Below are 17,243 nucleotides of genomic sequence, written 5' to 3' on the forward strand. Positions count from 1 at the left end.
TAAATCATATACTTTGACATTTAATGTCCCGGAAAGTCTTACAGATCTCTTCTCTTCTCTTCTCTTCTCTTCTCTTCTCTTCTCTTCTCTTCTCTTCTCTTCTCCTTTACTGCTGCCTGCTTCCCTTTTTTTATAGTCCCACCTTTAATTGCTCCCCCTTCAGTTCTTAAAGGTACACAAATATCCCCCCACAAATATATATATATTAAAAAAACATTTTAACCCCTTACATTGCCAATGCAGTCACTTCACAGTACTTCCCTACTACTAGAATATAATAAAACATCATGGAGGAAGCAGAGCCACAGGTACCAGAGGGAAGTATTTCCATAGAAGGACGTGACACAGACAAGAATTCAGATGCATTCCTCAGGGTGACCGTGGGGCTACTGATCCACAGGGGTGGGTTCTGTTTGTTTAACTATATTATTAACACCAACAGCAACCTTTTTTTTTAACGATACAGACCAACCATTCCTTCAGCTCAAAAACAACCAAAAACCAAGAATATAGTAAATATGGACTGGACAGGAGGTGTATAGTGGGAAACTATGGCTCCCGAGGGAAGAACTACCAACATGGGACTATAATGCCCGAAGCCTGGGGCCGGTTTTTCAAAATGTTTAATCTGGATAACAGTGATCTGGGTTTTGTACTCCTATATTTTGTGATCGAAATTACTTAAAGAAAAAACAAACAAAAAAAAGATTTTGTAATCATAATTATTTATAATCTGGATAAATGTAATCCAGCAGTGACAATTTCTGAAAAACCTCATCAAAACAATCCAGATAAAAAGTAAAATCCGGATCTCTGTTATCCAGATTACAGGCTGGTAAATACAGTTCTTCCCGAGGTCTTCAGTTTCACACTATGAGCCGAGGTCTGCAGTCCAGACTTGTTTTAAATCATGAAGTCCACAGCGCAGTCATTACGTTTTTGGGGATAGAACTGCTCGTCTGACTTTCTCACTGCGGCAAATAGTTTGATTTTAGGAAGTCAGAAAATAGACAAAGAGAAGGAGATGTGATATCTTTTATTGGACTAACTAAATCATAATTAATCACAAGCTTTTGAGACCTAAAGGTCTCTTCTTCAGGTGAAAGTAGGAAAGAGATTGATGTTAGAACAGACTGAACGCGAACGTTTTATTACGATTTTAGTGTTTGCAGCATGTATATTTTGAAAATTCATTTTCTGTTGTCTACCATTGTGCTTTGCTGTGTGGAAGGACGTTCAGAGAGATGATTTTAATTTGAGGACGTTTATAAAAACAAACAAACAAAAAACAACAAATAAACAAAAAGAACTGTTTTTCCATAAACAGCATCACGGGGGCAATAGATGGATCTGTTTTTGGTTTCAACCAATCACATGCAAAAAGGACTGATTCATAAATTACAGTGGTGAAGACATTTACAAAGAAATATCGCTTTCTGTAATATTATATTGTATTTCAAACTGAACTGCAATGACTAACTGTGCTTATCACTCCATCACTCCATCCTGCACAGCTTCAACACTTACGCACTGACATCACGAGGACGTCAGCACGCAGTAGTGCAGTGGTTGCTGCTTCCCTTGGTTTCTTCCGTGTGTTTCTTTCTTACTTGTTTTCTGGTGAACAGCGTTTGTATTTCCTGATAGTAACACCCTGTCACACAAGCAGGTATTTATTTATATGTGTTTATGTGTTGTGTGTTTTGAAGTTCGTCAGAATCCTGTGGGACTGTGTTTTATAACGCGCTGCACTGTCCATGTATCCTAATTATAAATAAACTACAAACAACATGATGGCGTCGAGCTACAACGCGAAAGAAGAAGACGGACAGCTCTCTGGTGCCGCGGGGTCCGGCGGCGTAGGGGCTGGGAAGAGCAAGAAGCCGGACAACACCGCGTTCAAGCAGCAGAGACTGCCCGCCTGGCAGCCCATTCTCACCGCAGGCACCGTCCTGCCTGCCTTCTTTGTGATCGGTCTGATATTCATTCCTATCGGAATCGGCCTCTTCGTAACTTCCAATAACATCAAGGAATTTGAGGTACCGTACACAGAACCTTCATTAGCGCGTTTAGATGAATTCTAGGAGAAAGTATGAAGTGGTTGCTTTTCATAGTGAACCCGAACTACGTATTTACAACCTGTTGTTGTTTTTTCATTTTATTTTTAGTGAACTATGTTTGTGTGTCTGACAGTCTGCAAAAATAATATTCAAATATTGCACTGTAAAAATTACAATAACACTAGCCGTTTTTACAGCGAGAAACACACATTTATTATATTATTTATTTTTGATTCTGTATCAACGGTGTTGTTATGCGGTGTATCAAAGGATTCAACATCCGCAATGCAGACATACAGTGAATTGCTCATACTGTAACCGTGGTCCACAAATACATAAACCCATTGCTATAGCAGAGTTCAGTATGGTATTGAACGTTTTGCAAGTTAGGTTACACGCGATGAATCATTTGTGCATTTCTAGGGAAACTCACTGTTTTTAGTATTTAAAGAAAAGAAAGCGATAAATCTTACATCATTGGCCACAAAATACTGAAAATGTAGTGCTTTGGAAATGTTTACATATTGCAAATTCACTCTCCAATGTATCAACAGTCAAAGTTGGGTTATAGTGGGAGTCATTAGGGATACAGCTGTGTTTCATACATACAGTAGAGTAGACCATACACCATGCAAGCTAACCGCTATTAGAAACGTTTTTATTTTAGTTTGTATAATCCATTTGGATTGTAGTTTACAGATGTACTTGCACTATTGAAATGTGCCTGTCTTGGCCCTGAAGGCTACCAAATGAATACATTTATGTAATCTAAACAAAACGAGATTACAGCAGTCAATCTGTTTTTATAAATGCATTGTACTGTCATTTAATTGTGTGATCTCTGTGTTTTCCATGTTACAGATTGATTATACTGGTATTGACCCAGCCAGTGAGTGCTACAACTGCTCTCAGACATTGACCTGGAACAGCACGAAGCCCTGTATATGTAAAGTCCCCTTCACACTGGAGCAGTCATTTGAGGTAACACCTCCATCCAGAGCAAGACTTAGAGCTACTTACTGTAGCATGGACGTGAATTATTGTTATCTTAAGTAATGTATTCTTCTTAAATTTTCGTTTGAGTTGCAAAGGGAGGCTGGTTAATGGCTCCACTCTGGTGCTCCAGCTTCGTTGGAGTGTAGACATGATTCTTGAGAGCTTTAACAGTTTTAGATTTAGAATTCACTTCAAAACAAACTGAAATGTTGCCATTTTGCTTCGATTGGTTTCAGACCAGAACATTTCAAACGAACTTCAGTTCGCCTCCAAGTGAATGCAAGTTTGCTTTACTGGGTTCTTCACTACTGTAATCGTGCCAGAGTTAGTTTGCGTTCCACTGCAATTTTTGCAAGTGAACCTGATCGTCTGGATATGTGCTGTCAGACGGCTGTTCAATATAGTGAAGGTATATACTGTATATAATAAATCACTGTTCAGTACAGTGAAGGTTATTATTATTATTATTATTATTATTATTATTATTTATTATTATTTATTATCAGACACCCTTATCCAGGGCGAATTACAATTGTTACAAGATATCACATTATTTTTCCATACAGTTACATCATTTTTTACACATTATTTTTACATACAATTACCTATTTATACAGTTGGGTTTTTACTGGAGCAATCTAGGTAAAGTACCTTGCTCAAGGGTACAGCAACAGTGTCCCCCACCTGGGACTGAACCCATGACCTTCCGGTCAAGAGTCCAGAGCCCTAACCACTACTCCACACTGCTGCCCTATATACTGTATATAATAAACTGCTGTTCAATGCAGTGAAGGTATACACTGTATATAATAAACAAAGGTGTGTCAGACCCAGCCTCGCTGTACTAGCTGTCAATGAGAGAGAGAGATTGAGAGATTTGTATATGTAACATGTAAAAATAATAATACAATATATATAAAATATGTAGAAAGACTACACACATACACATTTTACACCGGCACCGGCTCTGTGGGTGCTGGAAAACTTCAAGCCCTATTTATATAGCACAAAATCCACGTGCATATTCAATTATTTCAGTTAATTCCTGACTCAGTAAAACCATTAAGGCGTTGTATGTGTACAGTCTTTGTACGTATTTTATTATTGTTGTTAGATGTTCCGTATATAAATGGCTTTGGTTTCTGCATGACACACTTTTGTCTGAAACGTCTCCTCATATGAAAAACGGTATATTTATACCTACTTTCTTTTAATAACTTAGCTCATGTCCCGTGGCTAAAATATAATAAAACAGAACAAAAAACACTTGAGTATTTGGACTGGGGGTTATGCATTACGTTTGGTTTTTGCTGCGTTGTGAATTCAAATACGGTTGGTTTTGCACTGCCTGACTTTGAGGGGGAAATGAATTAGAGTCCCCCTCAATCAAGCCAAGACAACCTTTTCAAGTGAATCCTTGTCCCCTTATTTGGTGCGCACTGTGATGCGAAACAAATATTTGAACCAACATTGGGTGTTAACTGAACTCTAGTGGGAATTAATTTCTCCAAATGAACTAGGTATGAAAGGGCTCTTCAGAACTCCACAGGCTAGAAAGTAAAACAAAACAAAAAAAGATCTATTTCATACCTGTACTCATTTGCTGTTAAAGGCTGTACCCTACGTTTATGGGGATATTCTAAAGTTGACTGCTTTAGCAGCAAATGTATTGATCATATAGGCTAAATGTACCTGTCTTTGGAAACTGAGACATTTCAGCAATTCTATGTGATTTTGTTATGGATAGCTTTTAAGTGATTTGGCTAAGTTACTATAAATAGGATGGATGGGAGGTTAAGTAAATATAATGATAGTGATTAGATTTAATTTTTTTATAATGTACATATTGGAACTGCCTGTCATGTATTAAGCACATAGTGAAAAAATCATAAGTAAACCATAATTCTGTACTGTAATGACGTAGATACATATCTCAGGTGTTAACATTAAACTGGTACCTCACCAACGAATCTATCATTAAACTTGGTGCTATCTCTCAATGTGTGTTTGAGTAGTTGACAGGACCTGTATGGTCCACTGGTTAAAGAAATGGGCTTGTAACCAGGAGGTCCCCGGTTCAAATCCCACCTCAGCCACTGAGCCCTGAGCAAGTCACTTAACCTCCTTGTGCTCCGTCTTTCGGGTGAGACGTAATTGTATGTGACTCTGCAGCTGATGCATAGTTCACACACCCTAGTCTCTGTAAGTGGCCTTGGATAAAGGCGTCTGCTAAATAAATAAATAAACATCATTTCATTTAATGTTTTTTTTTCTTTTTTTGCAGTGTTTGCATAACATTTCACTTCACAGTGTCCTCTTTGTATGGTAATTAGTTATGTTATCAGTTGAATCTCATTTCACCTATCTGTTCTTTTATTTATTTCATGCTTTCAGCATATCTTTTCTGTTACTCTCTTTAGGAGATTTGTGTTATTGAAGAACATTTTTACTGTAGTTTTCAGGCATAAAATGAATGACTTTGCTTGACAAAGGTGTTTTGTTTTTTTTGTTTAGAGCGATGTTTTCATGTATTATGGGCTGTCCAATTTCTACCAGAACCACCGTCGTTACGTCAAATCTAGAGATGACAGCCAGCTGAATGGAGACACGTCCTCCTTAACTGTAAGTGGTGCTGCATTATACTTCTGTTCTCCAACAGAGACCAACTTATACAGCTTTGGAAAATACATTTCAGCTGATTTTGCCATGTGTTACAAACTCCCTTATTACAGTAAGTTTGCCCTCATAAAAAAAAAAAAAAAATCTTTATATTTATAGAAGTTTCGAAAGTTCTATTCAGTACTGAAATGTACATATCATGGGGTACTGAGATGTATGTAAGATGTTTTGGTCAAAAATCAGACTTAAACTATCTGTTCTCTTTAGTAATGGAATTGTTCTGTTTTAGAATGTTGTACTTTTTTGTTTGTTCTCAGTGGTTGCTGGTGGATTAAAGTGCACCTGAACTGTGTTCAAGTTAGCAGTGAATCATTTGTGTGAACATTGTCGTTTGTATAATATCTCTAGTTTCTACTGTTCTTGGACTCTGCTAAAACCTCCAGAGGAATGTTTCACATTTCTGTTGATTTCCTTACACTCTGAGGACCATCAGGCAGGTGATAGCCAAAACGAGTTTACCTGTGGTGTAGGTAAATGTACACACCACATTGTGAGTTAAAGCTTTTTAAACAGTAAAAACCCAATTCCATAGAATTATTACACTTTAAAGATATTTAAATGCCCTTTGTTTTTTTTCAGAGCTCAACTGACGGCTCTTTTAAACTTTTCCTTTTCCAAGAAACAGACATGTATATTTTAAGTTGCAAATTTTAAACAAAAACGTTTTTTAAATAAAACTTAAGGCCGTCTTATGAAAGAGTGTGTTAGGAATTTTGTTAAACTTGCATTGGGTTTTGAACATTTAAAAAGCTTTTCACAATGAGATACTGTACTACAGTAGTTTGTGTATATCTCGTCAACAAAGTGCTGAATGGACTGTCTATCGCAAGACACTTGATTTCTGAAGGGTGTCTTGCTTTGGGCAATCAACAGAAATGTGTTGCAGAGGGGAACTACCCCCTGCAGCAGTAAAGCCCTTTTCAGGTTGTAAAACTTCCATTCAATCAGGAATGCTTAGGCTTGAGGTGATCTGTTTACATGTTTGTCTTTTTACAGAGCCCAAGCAAGGAATGTGAGCCATACCGCACCAGTGATAACAAACCCATAGCCCCCTGTGGAGCCATTGCTAACAGCCTGTTCAACGGTAAGAATCCTATTAGATTCACACACGTTTACAAAGGTTAGTCGGGGTCAAAATTAAATAAGAACGCATTCCTAAATTAGATTTTTGGCTCATTACATATGTCTTCCCTCCTAAGAGTGGAGAAGCACATCATACCTATTCAAGGTCTTACTATTTCTTTTCTTGGGTAAAGCACCATCTAAGCTCAATTGTTGTGTAACCCTGAAAGTCTTAATTGTTTTTTTTTTTTTTTTTTTAAGTTGTTAAATGCAATTATCTGGCAATAGGTTTTAGTCATTTTCCTATGAGAAGTACAATTATATACAGTCAACCTCGGTTATCTGGTGTATAACTGCACCTTCACTTAAATCGACAGACAGTCTTGGTCCCGGATTTTCTTCATATAAAATACGTGCATAACTCGACATTCATTTTACGTGACTGACCTCTGACTGGAAGCGGATCGTTCATAAATTCACCTACCAAGTGCAGCTGGTTACAGAATCAGTTCACAATGAGTGAGAAGCAAAAAATGAGTTCTAGTTCAATTGGCGTAAAGCTCGGGTTATTCGGGATAACAAGCTTGTCAGCAGAACTTTCAAAGCGTGTGTTTCTGCATGCGAAACAATCGACAATGCCCGATTTCTGTGTGAAACTGTAGTTTGTTATTTTTGTTCACCGAGTTAATTCTGTATAATGTACATTTGTTAACTTGCTATTTAAGCTGTCAAATTAAACAGTACAAGCCAATAACTAAGAATGAACAGTTTGTGCACAGTTTATGGTTAGATTGTTTTCGTAAAAATAACGCTGTAGTTATTTTATTAATTCTTATTTCAATCGAACTATGAGTTGTACCGAGTTTGTACAGTACTGTATACTGTAATTGATTCATTCACTGCAGTGCTTTCAACTGTTTTCATAGACATTTAACTAAAAATAAACTTGTAAATACCTTGGATTTCTGTTACTTACATGCATGTTAATGCCATGGCTCATGTGCACCCGTGGTTAACTCAACACCTTGGCTAAGTCAGCACTAAATGGCATCCCAGTGAGATGTCGAGATAACTGAGGTTGACTATATATTTCTTTATTTATATATTTGTTCCAGCAGTGAAGTGAATTCTATGACTTTGAATATTTGTGGTTTGTAAAGGTGTAATCAAACAGTACTTTTTAAAAAATAATTTGTGCTTTTTTTCCCCCTCCAGACACTCTGACATTGTACTACATTAATCCGAACGGCACTGAAAGTTTAGTTCCATTGATAAAGAAAGGAATTGCCTGGTGGACAGACAAGAATGTGAAATTTAGAAACCCAGGTGGAAGTAACTTTAACCTAACGGCTGTTTTCCAAGGTAGTTATTCTGTCTAGTAATAATGTAATTTACTTGGCATTGAAGTTAGTTCTTTCTGGGCCATTAATCCAATGCATTTTTCTATAGGTACCTCCAAGCCTGTGAACTGGCGAAAGCCTGTGTATGAGCTGGACACAGACCCTGAGAACAACGGGTTTATCAACGAGGACTTCATTGTGTGGATGCGCACTGCTGCCCTGCCCACCTTCCGCAAACTCTACCGTCTGATTGAGAAGAAAAACAACATGATACCAACCCTGCAACGTGGAAACTACACCCTGGAGATCACCTACAGTATCCTTTCAATCAAAATCACATGGGAAAGATGGGAATGAAATCTAGAATTCATTTAAGGGCATATGTAATCCACACCGGATAACAAACACAAACAAACAGTTTATTTCTAATTGGTTAAAAGGGATTCCATTGACCTTACATGGCTTGGGTCTAGTAGCACTATATTGGTATATTGGGTGTTCTGTCTATTAAGGGTTTGATTGATAACTTTTGCTTGTCATACTTTGGAACAGACTACCTTGTAAAATAAAGAAAGCTAAGTAAGAAGCCGCTAAAAGACTTCTTCTTAATCAGGCATTTGCCTGATAGGATAGGATTCTTCAAGTGTTTTCAGAAATATTAAAACACACGTAGATGAAGGCAACAAACAGTGCTTAGAATCCCGTCTCGTTGTCATGCGAACAGTCTGTTAGTATATATAATAAAGAAAAAAAAGTGTCTCTGTGTTTATATGTATATGTTTATATCTACATGCCATAGAGTTTAAACATTCATAAAAATGTACCAAAATGCACATCCCTGGAGTTTCTTAGCCTTTGTGTTAAAATGTACATTTGATGGATGGGATGCAACATTTTGGCTATGTGTGTTTCAGAAACGCATGAACAGAAAAGCTAGCGCAACCTCTGATAGTATAATACTGTGCAAAACCGTTACCCAGAACTGAGAGAGTCCGCAGTTCATCTGTGCTGTACATTATTGATCTGGTGCATGTCAGATGGAGGCCAGCCATGTCTACACAGTAGTTAAACCCTTTTAAAGCAATTAGACTATTTTTGAGTATTGATTTTGAACACAGAGAGTATGTATGCAGCTATACCCCCAGAGCCCTATAGAATAGTTGCTGCAGCAGTCGTCCTTGTATTCCCACAGTTTAAACATTGTGCCTCGTGACTTAAGTGTCATTATTTGCCAACTGGCGCCAGATGCAGTGGATTTGTGCTTTAGACCCTGGTCCACTTGGTCAGTTGTGCGCAGTGTGGGGCGCGGAGAGTCAATAAGGGGGGCACGACGATGACTAAAGATGCATTTCTGTAAAAAATGTAGTTTTTTTTCTTCATTTTTTGAAAAAAAAGGATAGACATTTTTAAATACAGAAATGATGGCTAATTCGTCCAAGTTATTACCTTTCAAATGAGCCGTTGACGATCACGCTAGTGCTTGTAGATCCGGAGAAATTGTTTGAAGTGGCGAGTGTCGGTGAAACTGCAGTGAACAGAGCTGAAATGCGAAGTGTAAAAAAAAAAAAAAAAACACCACCACGAATATTTTAATGTAAGTTGTGTATTTTTTCCTAGGTTTAACCAAAAAAAGTTCTGATTTAGTAGGGGTATGCCGATTCACACGGTGAACGGTGATATTTTTCTTGATGGTACGATTACTGATACGCTGTTTTTTCTTAAGTAAAATTTGATCTGCTAATATAAACATGCGCAGGCATTAATTTGTGTCTACACTGATAATTTGCTAATATTATTTATTAGCATGTAGTCTAGCAGCCTCACCTACCATTCACTGTGTTGAGGATGTTTTTGTCAAGTCCGCTGGCAGCTGAGTGAAATGGAAGCTGAGCGGAAGCGGGTTATTAATGTTGATGATCGCTAAAATGCAAAAAATAAATAACTTCTAAAGATTTTTTTTAGGGGTTGGGCGCATTGGCACTGGTAACACAAAAAAGCTGCCTCTCCCTTTTAAAACCATGTGTCAATATTTATAAATGCGCAACAAAATGTATGCTAATTGAGGGGGGCGGCATGTAAAAAGTTTGTGCACTACTGCACTAGGTAAAGGATTGTGTGACAAGTGAGTCAATATATTTACATAGAAGTAAAGGAAAAGGCAAATTAACAGGCTGGGTTTGTGTGAGGCGCTGTTCAGGAAATAATTCATTGGTTAATTTATACAGTATGGTTAATTTATAAACAGTTTGGTTATTTTTTTAAGATGGTTAATTTACGAACAGTGTTGTTAATTCATAAATAGCATGGTTAATTTATTTTCAAGATGGTTAATCTTGAAGTGTGGTTGGGACATTAAATGGCACTGTGAAGGACACCCTTGGGGTCCTTACTGTCATACCCTATACGTAGATTTTGGAGGTTCTGCTACGGCGCTACGTCGAAGGGGTATAATACTACGCCATGCGTAATACCATGCGTGTTTTCCTTTTTATCTTTTATGAATTAGTTGTTCTTAATACTGTATTTCGTTGACAGTTTATTGTGGCATTTTAACTGACATACTAAAATCGCTGAGCTGAATCTCACATCTACTGTGAATAGTTTCTCTATGAAACATGCTGGGCGTCATGACTGTATAATAGGAGGTGCCGTTAGGGACAAAAAAGGACGTTTAAAATTGTGTGCTGCGCTGCACAGTCTGCAGAATGCGTTTCTCTAGAAGCTGTGTGTGACATCAGACAGACAGCAGCCACAAACAGCCGGTGCAGCAAGTTCTGTGACTGGGATACGAGAACGCAACCAATGATAGCAAGACGACGTTTGCGCAACAGTTTCTAAAGGACAGCAATCATCCTATGTCTAAACCTTTTATACTCTTAAGGATGTTCATCTATAATCCAGCATTTTCTAAGCTTTTCTAGAATTAGGTTCTGCATTATCATGTTGAAATTTCTAGCTCCTTGTAGACAATACTTTTATAGAATCAAAAGGTATGAATACCTTTTGAATTAGAATTTTTTGAGTTTTCCAAAAAAAAACGGAAATAAATATTTGTAGACATCTGTTTCTTGTAACTTTTTTTTCTTTTCATCATCCACAAAGCAAAACTTTTGCTACAAAAGATTTTTCCTAAAATTATTTGTTTTTGAGAAATTTCTAGAAATTATACATTTTCATTGGGGTATGTAAACTTTTGACTACAATTGCATATTTACACTGCACTACTATTGTGGGGCTGTCATAATAATTGCACATACAACAACCCACTCATTTAAAAAAAAGCAAAATTGTATTTCAATCCCAGTGCACTGAAGCAGTATACAGCACACTTGGGGTTTCTCAGTATTTAAACACTAAGCAAAGCAGGTTCATTCAAATTCATTCAAAACCAAAACAGCATCTGCTCCAGTGCAAAGTTTGCACCATTTGAAATAAAACAAAGAATTAGCATACTAATACAAAATAGAAGCAAACAAGCCGTATTTTCCTTAAAAGGAATAAACAGCTAATGCTTAACGACGGTATCTTTCGACTCCCATTCCAGCCGACAGTTACAAAATCTGCACATCATTAGCTGCATACATTCCCTCATGCTCAGATTCTTTGCAGCGTTGTTTAATTGTTATGCACGATTTAGGCATTTTAGAAACAAACATCTCTTCTCTTCCATCACTATTAATTCCCAAACGACTCGCTCCAGATTCTAGCTTTGTGCAAGTGCTAACCAGAGCTTCCGTTTCCCTTCAGACCGTGTCCATGGTAATGGCTGAGCCTTGTCAACTACGATTGCAAGCATTTATTTAAAGTATTTTTGTATAAACCTCACAAAATTGTTTTTTTCGTGCTGTTTCATATTTGTGAAAAACACAGGGCTGTAGAAATGACCAAAATGCACGAATACTTTCATGCATTGGCTATAGTAATGTCTTCAAAATATAGCATGGAATGCTTTTATAAGCCATTTTAAAACGATAGTCAGAAGAATGCTACATAGAAAATGAACAGCCAGATAGCTGCCTATGTTTACCATGAGTAAAACAAAATTGAAGCTTTAATGGAATATTATCAACTGTGCTAGTGTGGTGTAGGTATTAATCCTCAGTTTATTTAACTCTGAAGAGCACATCTCTGAACTGTAGGTAGCATCAAATATTGTAGCACCTTGTTTTCCTATACAGTGTTCAGATTACCCTGTGCGTAGATTTGATGGGCGGAAGCGAATGATCCTGAGCACTATCTCCTGGATGGGTGGCAAGAACCCGTTTCTGGGCATTGCCTACATCACTGTCGGCTCCGTCTGCTTCTTCCTGGGCGTCGTCCTGCTGATTATCCATCAGAAATATGGAAACCGCAACAACAGCGCAGAGATCCCCAACTAGTGGAGGAGTGACACCCCTAAAGCACCTGTTCTGCATGCGCACAACCAGAGGGGCCCAGCTTGGACCACTAGCTAATAAAGCTTAGAATCGCCGCTTGTTGTACATGTTGTTTGTCCTTTAAATGCAATGGTTTATTTTATTCCTATGGATGGAGCAGTTGTAACTAAAGGGCATGTTTCAGATTATGTGTGTAATGTAGCGTAACCCTCTAAAAGTAACTAGTTTACTTTAAATCCTTAGTCTATTTATTGACAAAGCTTTAATTGATAGGATACCAAAAGCCTTTCCTGATTGACTCGGTACAGTCTAGGATATCAAACTGTTGAAAATAGTTTGTATTGAGTTGAAGCTTTGTGAACAGCGCCCAAAATTTGGATATTAAGGTATTTCCAAAGAGCATGATCCATCTCTAGTTTAACTTTAGTTTAGATCATAAGGATTCGCTGGATTGTATTTGACACTCAGACGAAACCTGTGTTACAAATGATGTGAATATAGATGTTAATATTTAATTCCTTGAAGACGATGTACTTGTTGAAATGCTTTCAAGCTGATCTAGCATGTTACCTGTTGAATGAATATACAGTCTTTGTGTTTTTAATTTAAATGAACTTACTTCCCATGCTTTTTTTCCAATACACTGCACTGGTTAGAATCTGACCTTTTAATAATTTTAGATAATCTGGTGCATCTGTATTTTTATTCAGTTTTATTATACCCTGCTTCTGCTAACGTATGCAGTGTGTTGCTGTAGACTATAGTATGCCTTGAACAATTGTGACATTTTTTTCAGGTTACGTAGGTTTACCAGGTTTAGGCACAAACATGATTGCACACTTGATATTTTCAACTCAGTTTAATGCAACTATTCCAATCTGATAGAGGTGAATGCAAGGATTGCTCGGACCAATATAACCACTGAAACCGCTTTTGATTTTAGGCTCATGTTTAATTTAAGTAATACTACTGTTGAAGATTTTCAAAACTACATCACCAAGCATACTCACAACCTTAATTCACCAGTTAATTGTCACTTAACATGCAATATCCTTGTTATTTATTTGAGAATTGGAATTATTTACTTTGCTTTGTATAGCTGTTGGTTTACTATATTATAAAAAGTAGTTTATCCTGCAGAGATTACTTTTAAGTTATGCCGTTTAATAAAAGATGGGAAAACTACTAATCTTGACTCGGTCTAATTATTCACGTCAATAAAGTGAAATAGGAGATAGGGTTTTAGAATACAAAAAGGTATAAAAAACAACTGTGTCAGTGACATGCATCTTCCACACCACACAAAAAAGTAAATGACATGCCTACATTGACATATGCTGTTGTAATGCTATTGTGGATTTTATCTCGTGCTGATGAGATCAGGCTGTATTGCATCTTGGTTAAGATGCTTGCTTGTGGTGTGCATGGCCACCTGTTTGCACCCAGCCTCCATCCTGTTCCACACATATTCATGTATAGAGGGACAAATACCGCCATACCACCCCTGATACACTCAATAGAAAAATATTTCAATTGCGAGGGTAAATGTGAGGGTACCTTCATATACTCTAGATGTAGATATTGTTAACTTCTAAACATTACAAAATTCCTCACAATTTGGTTAGCGGTTCTCTGGAGATATGTTTGACAAATTATTATTATTTTATTATTATTTATTTCTTAGCAGACGCCCTTATCCAGGGCGACTTACAATCGCAAGCAAATACAAATACATTCAAGTGTTACAATATAAGTCATACAATAAGAACAAGAAATACAATAATTCTCAAGTGTGACAAACCACAATTCAATAATACAGCAGATAATAGTGAAAGTTACATCAGGATATGATTAAGTAGTGATAGTTACATCAGGATATGATTAAGTACAAAATACTACAGATTAAACACTTGGGAGATTACAATATTCTGAGGTACAGGATTAAATGCAGTAAAATAGGGGGCAGATAAGAGCAAAATAAAGCATATTTAAATGAAGGGTGATAGTGTCCCAGGATACAACAGAGGAGTTCTACAGGTGCTGTTTGAAGAGGTGAGTCTTAAGGAGGCGCCGGAATGTGGTCAGGGACTGGGCAGTCCTGACATCTGTAGGAAGGTCGTTCCACCACTGCGGAGCAAGGGTGGAGAAGGAGCGGGCTCGGGAGGCAGGGGAGCGTAGCGGAGGTAGAGCCAGTCTTCTAGTGCAGGCGGAGCGGAGAGGTCGAGTGGGGGTGTAGGGAGAGATGAGGGTCTGGAGGTAGCTGGGTGCAGTCTGATCAAGGCATCTGTAGGCTAGTACAAGAGTCTTGAACTGGATGCGAGCGGTGATCGGGAGCCAGTGGAGCGAGCGGAGTAGTGGAGTAGCGTGGGCGAAGCGAGGTAGAGAGAACACCAGGCGAGCAGCAGAGTTCTGGATGAGCTGGAGCGGACGGGTGGCGGACGCAGGGAGGCCAGCCAGGAGGGAGTTGCAGTAGTCTAGGCGGGAGAGTACCAGGGCCTGGACCAGGAGCTGGGTAGCATAGTTGGTGAGGAAGGGTCGGATTCTTCGGATGTTGCTCAGGAAGAATCGGCAAGTGCGTGCCAGAGTGGAGATGTGCTGGGAATAAGAGAGGCAGGGGTCCAGGGTGACTCCAAGGTTTTTAGCTGAGGAAGAGGGAGAGAGTGTGGTAGATTCCAGAGGAACAGAGATAGAGAGATCAGAGGAGGGGGAGGAGGAGGGAAAGAAAAGGAGGTCAGATTTAGAGAGGTTGAGTTTGAGGTGATGCGAGTGCATCCAGGAGGAAATAGCAGACAGACAGGTAGAGATACGGGAGGAGATGGTGGAGTCAGAGGTGGGGAAGGAGAGGAAAATCTGAGCATCATCAGCATAGAAATGGTATGAGAAACCATAGGATGCGATGAGGGGGCCCAGGGAGCGGGTGTAGAGAGAGAACAGGAGAGGACCCAAGACTGACCCTTGGGGGACTCCAGTCAAGAGAGGGTGAGGTGTGGAGGTTGCTCCACGCCAGGTTACCTGGTAAGTGCGGTTGGAGAGGTAGGAGGAGAACCAGGCCAGAGCAGTGCCAGAGATCCCCAGGTCAGCAAGAGATGATAGTAGAATAGAGTGATCAACAGTGTCAAAGGCAGCAGAGAGGTCGAGGAGAATTAGGACAGAGGAGAGAGAGGCAGCTCGGGCACACTTAAGTGAGTTGGTGACAGAGAGAAGGGCGGTTTCAGTGGAGTGAGCAGAGCGGAAGCCAGATTGGAGAGGGTCAAGCAGAGAGTGGTTGGACAGGAAAGCAGAGAGCTGGCGGTGTACAGTCCGCTCGAGGGTTTTGGAGAGGAAGGGTAGGAGGGAGACAGGACGGTAGCTCTGGAGGGAGGTGGGGTCGAGGGTAGGTTTTTTGAGGAGGGGAGTGATAGAGGCTTTTTTGAAGGCAGAGGGGAAGATGCCAGAAAGTAGAGAGGTGTTGAGGAGGGAGGAGATGAAGGGGAGTAGAGCAGGAGCAGCAGCTTGAAAGAGGTGAGTGGGGAGGGGGTCCAAGGCACACGTGGTGGGTTTGTGACCCTGGAGCAGGGAGGAGAGGTCAGAGTCTGAGAGGGGCAAGAAGGTGGAGAGGGAGGGCGAGTTAGTAGGGGATGTAGTGGGTGTAGGGGTTGGAGCAGGAGGGGGTGCGGGGGAGGGAGAGGTGTTAAAGAGTTTGCGGATATCTGAGATTTTAGAAGAGAAGAAGGAGGCAAAGTCGTCAGGGGAGATAGAGGAGGGAGGAGGAGGGGGGGGAGGGTTTAGGAGGGAGGAGAAGGTAGAGAATAGTTTACGTGGGTTGTTAGTGGAGGCTTGGATTACAGATTGGAAATAAGCACATTTAGCAGAGGAGAGAGTAGAGGAGAAGGAGGAGAGAAGAGTGCGGTAAAGGTCTAGGGCAGCAGGGAGTTTGGTTCTCTTCCATTTCTTTTCAGCAGATCGCAGTGTGATTCTTGCCGAGCGGAGCACAGAGGAGAGCCAGGGATGGGGAGGGGAGGGGCGAGCGGGTCGGGAGGTGAGGGGACAGAGGGAGTCGAGGGAGGAGGTGAGTGAGGAGAAGAGGGTGGAGGTAGCAGAGTCTACGGAGAGTTGTGAAAAGGAGTCAATAGGAGGGAGGTGAGAGAGAGCAGTGGAGGCAAGGACAGAGGGGGAGAGAGAGCGGAGGTTACGGCGAGAGGTGACAGTGGGGGTAGGAGGAGCAGGGAGAGGGGGGAGAGACAGAGAAAAAGAGATGAAATAGTGATCAGAGAGGTCCAGGGGGGTGACAGAGAGGTTGGAGGGGCAGCAGGCCCTGGAGAAGGTGAGGTCCAGTTGACGGCCAGCTTTGTGGGTAGGAGGGGACGGAGAGAGACAGAAGTCGAAGGAGTGAAGGAGAGGGAGGAATCCAGCAGAGTGGCTGGGGTTGGAGAGATGGATGTTGAAGTCACCCAACAGGACAGTCGTCGCTGCATGGTCGCTGAATGAGTTGCAGTAGAGACGGTACAACCAGGGACTTTAAAGGTAAATCTCCACATTATTATCACCAGATCCAGGTATGTGTATGTCACTGAAAAATCCCATTTAGGAAAAACGTGAAATCCCCCCCCCCCCATGGGAGTTCAGCAACACAACCATTGATTGTTGTAACTGGAAATTATGACGCTCATGGAGGTGCCAAATCAAAATGACTGACCATAGCCAAAGGTTTTGCATCACCCTATAAAATTAACTAATTCTGCTTCATAAAG

The 17,243-nt window shown here is 40.0% G+C and overlaps 1 protein-coding gene across 1 annotated transcript; it reads left to right on the top strand.

The window, feature by feature from the left end:
• The first annotated feature begins 1,491 nt into the window (after positions 1 to 1,491).
• LOC117411362 (cell cycle control protein 50A-like) lies at positions 1,492 to 13,698 on the top strand. The gene is made up of 7 exons (XM_034018745.3): positions 1,492 to 2,039; positions 2,922 to 3,041; positions 5,571 to 5,678; positions 6,732 to 6,819; positions 8,013 to 8,159; positions 8,247 to 8,453; positions 12,323 to 13,698. The coding sequence occupies exons 1-7, from the start codon at positions 1,791 to 1,793 to the stop codon at positions 12,514 to 12,516; spliced, it is 1,113 nt and encodes a 370-aa protein (XP_033874636.2). The 5' UTR covers positions 1,492 to 1,790; the 3' UTR covers positions 12,517 to 13,698.
• The last annotated feature ends 3,545 nt before the right edge of the window (positions 13,699 to 17,243 follow it).

This window comes from Acipenser ruthenus, chromosome 6 (genome assembly GCF_902713425.1).
Source record: "Acipenser ruthenus chromosome 6, fAciRut3.2 maternal haplotype, whole genome shotgun sequence".
Classification (NCBI taxonomy): domain Eukaryota; kingdom Metazoa; phylum Chordata; class Actinopteri; order Acipenseriformes; family Acipenseridae; genus Acipenser; species Acipenser ruthenus.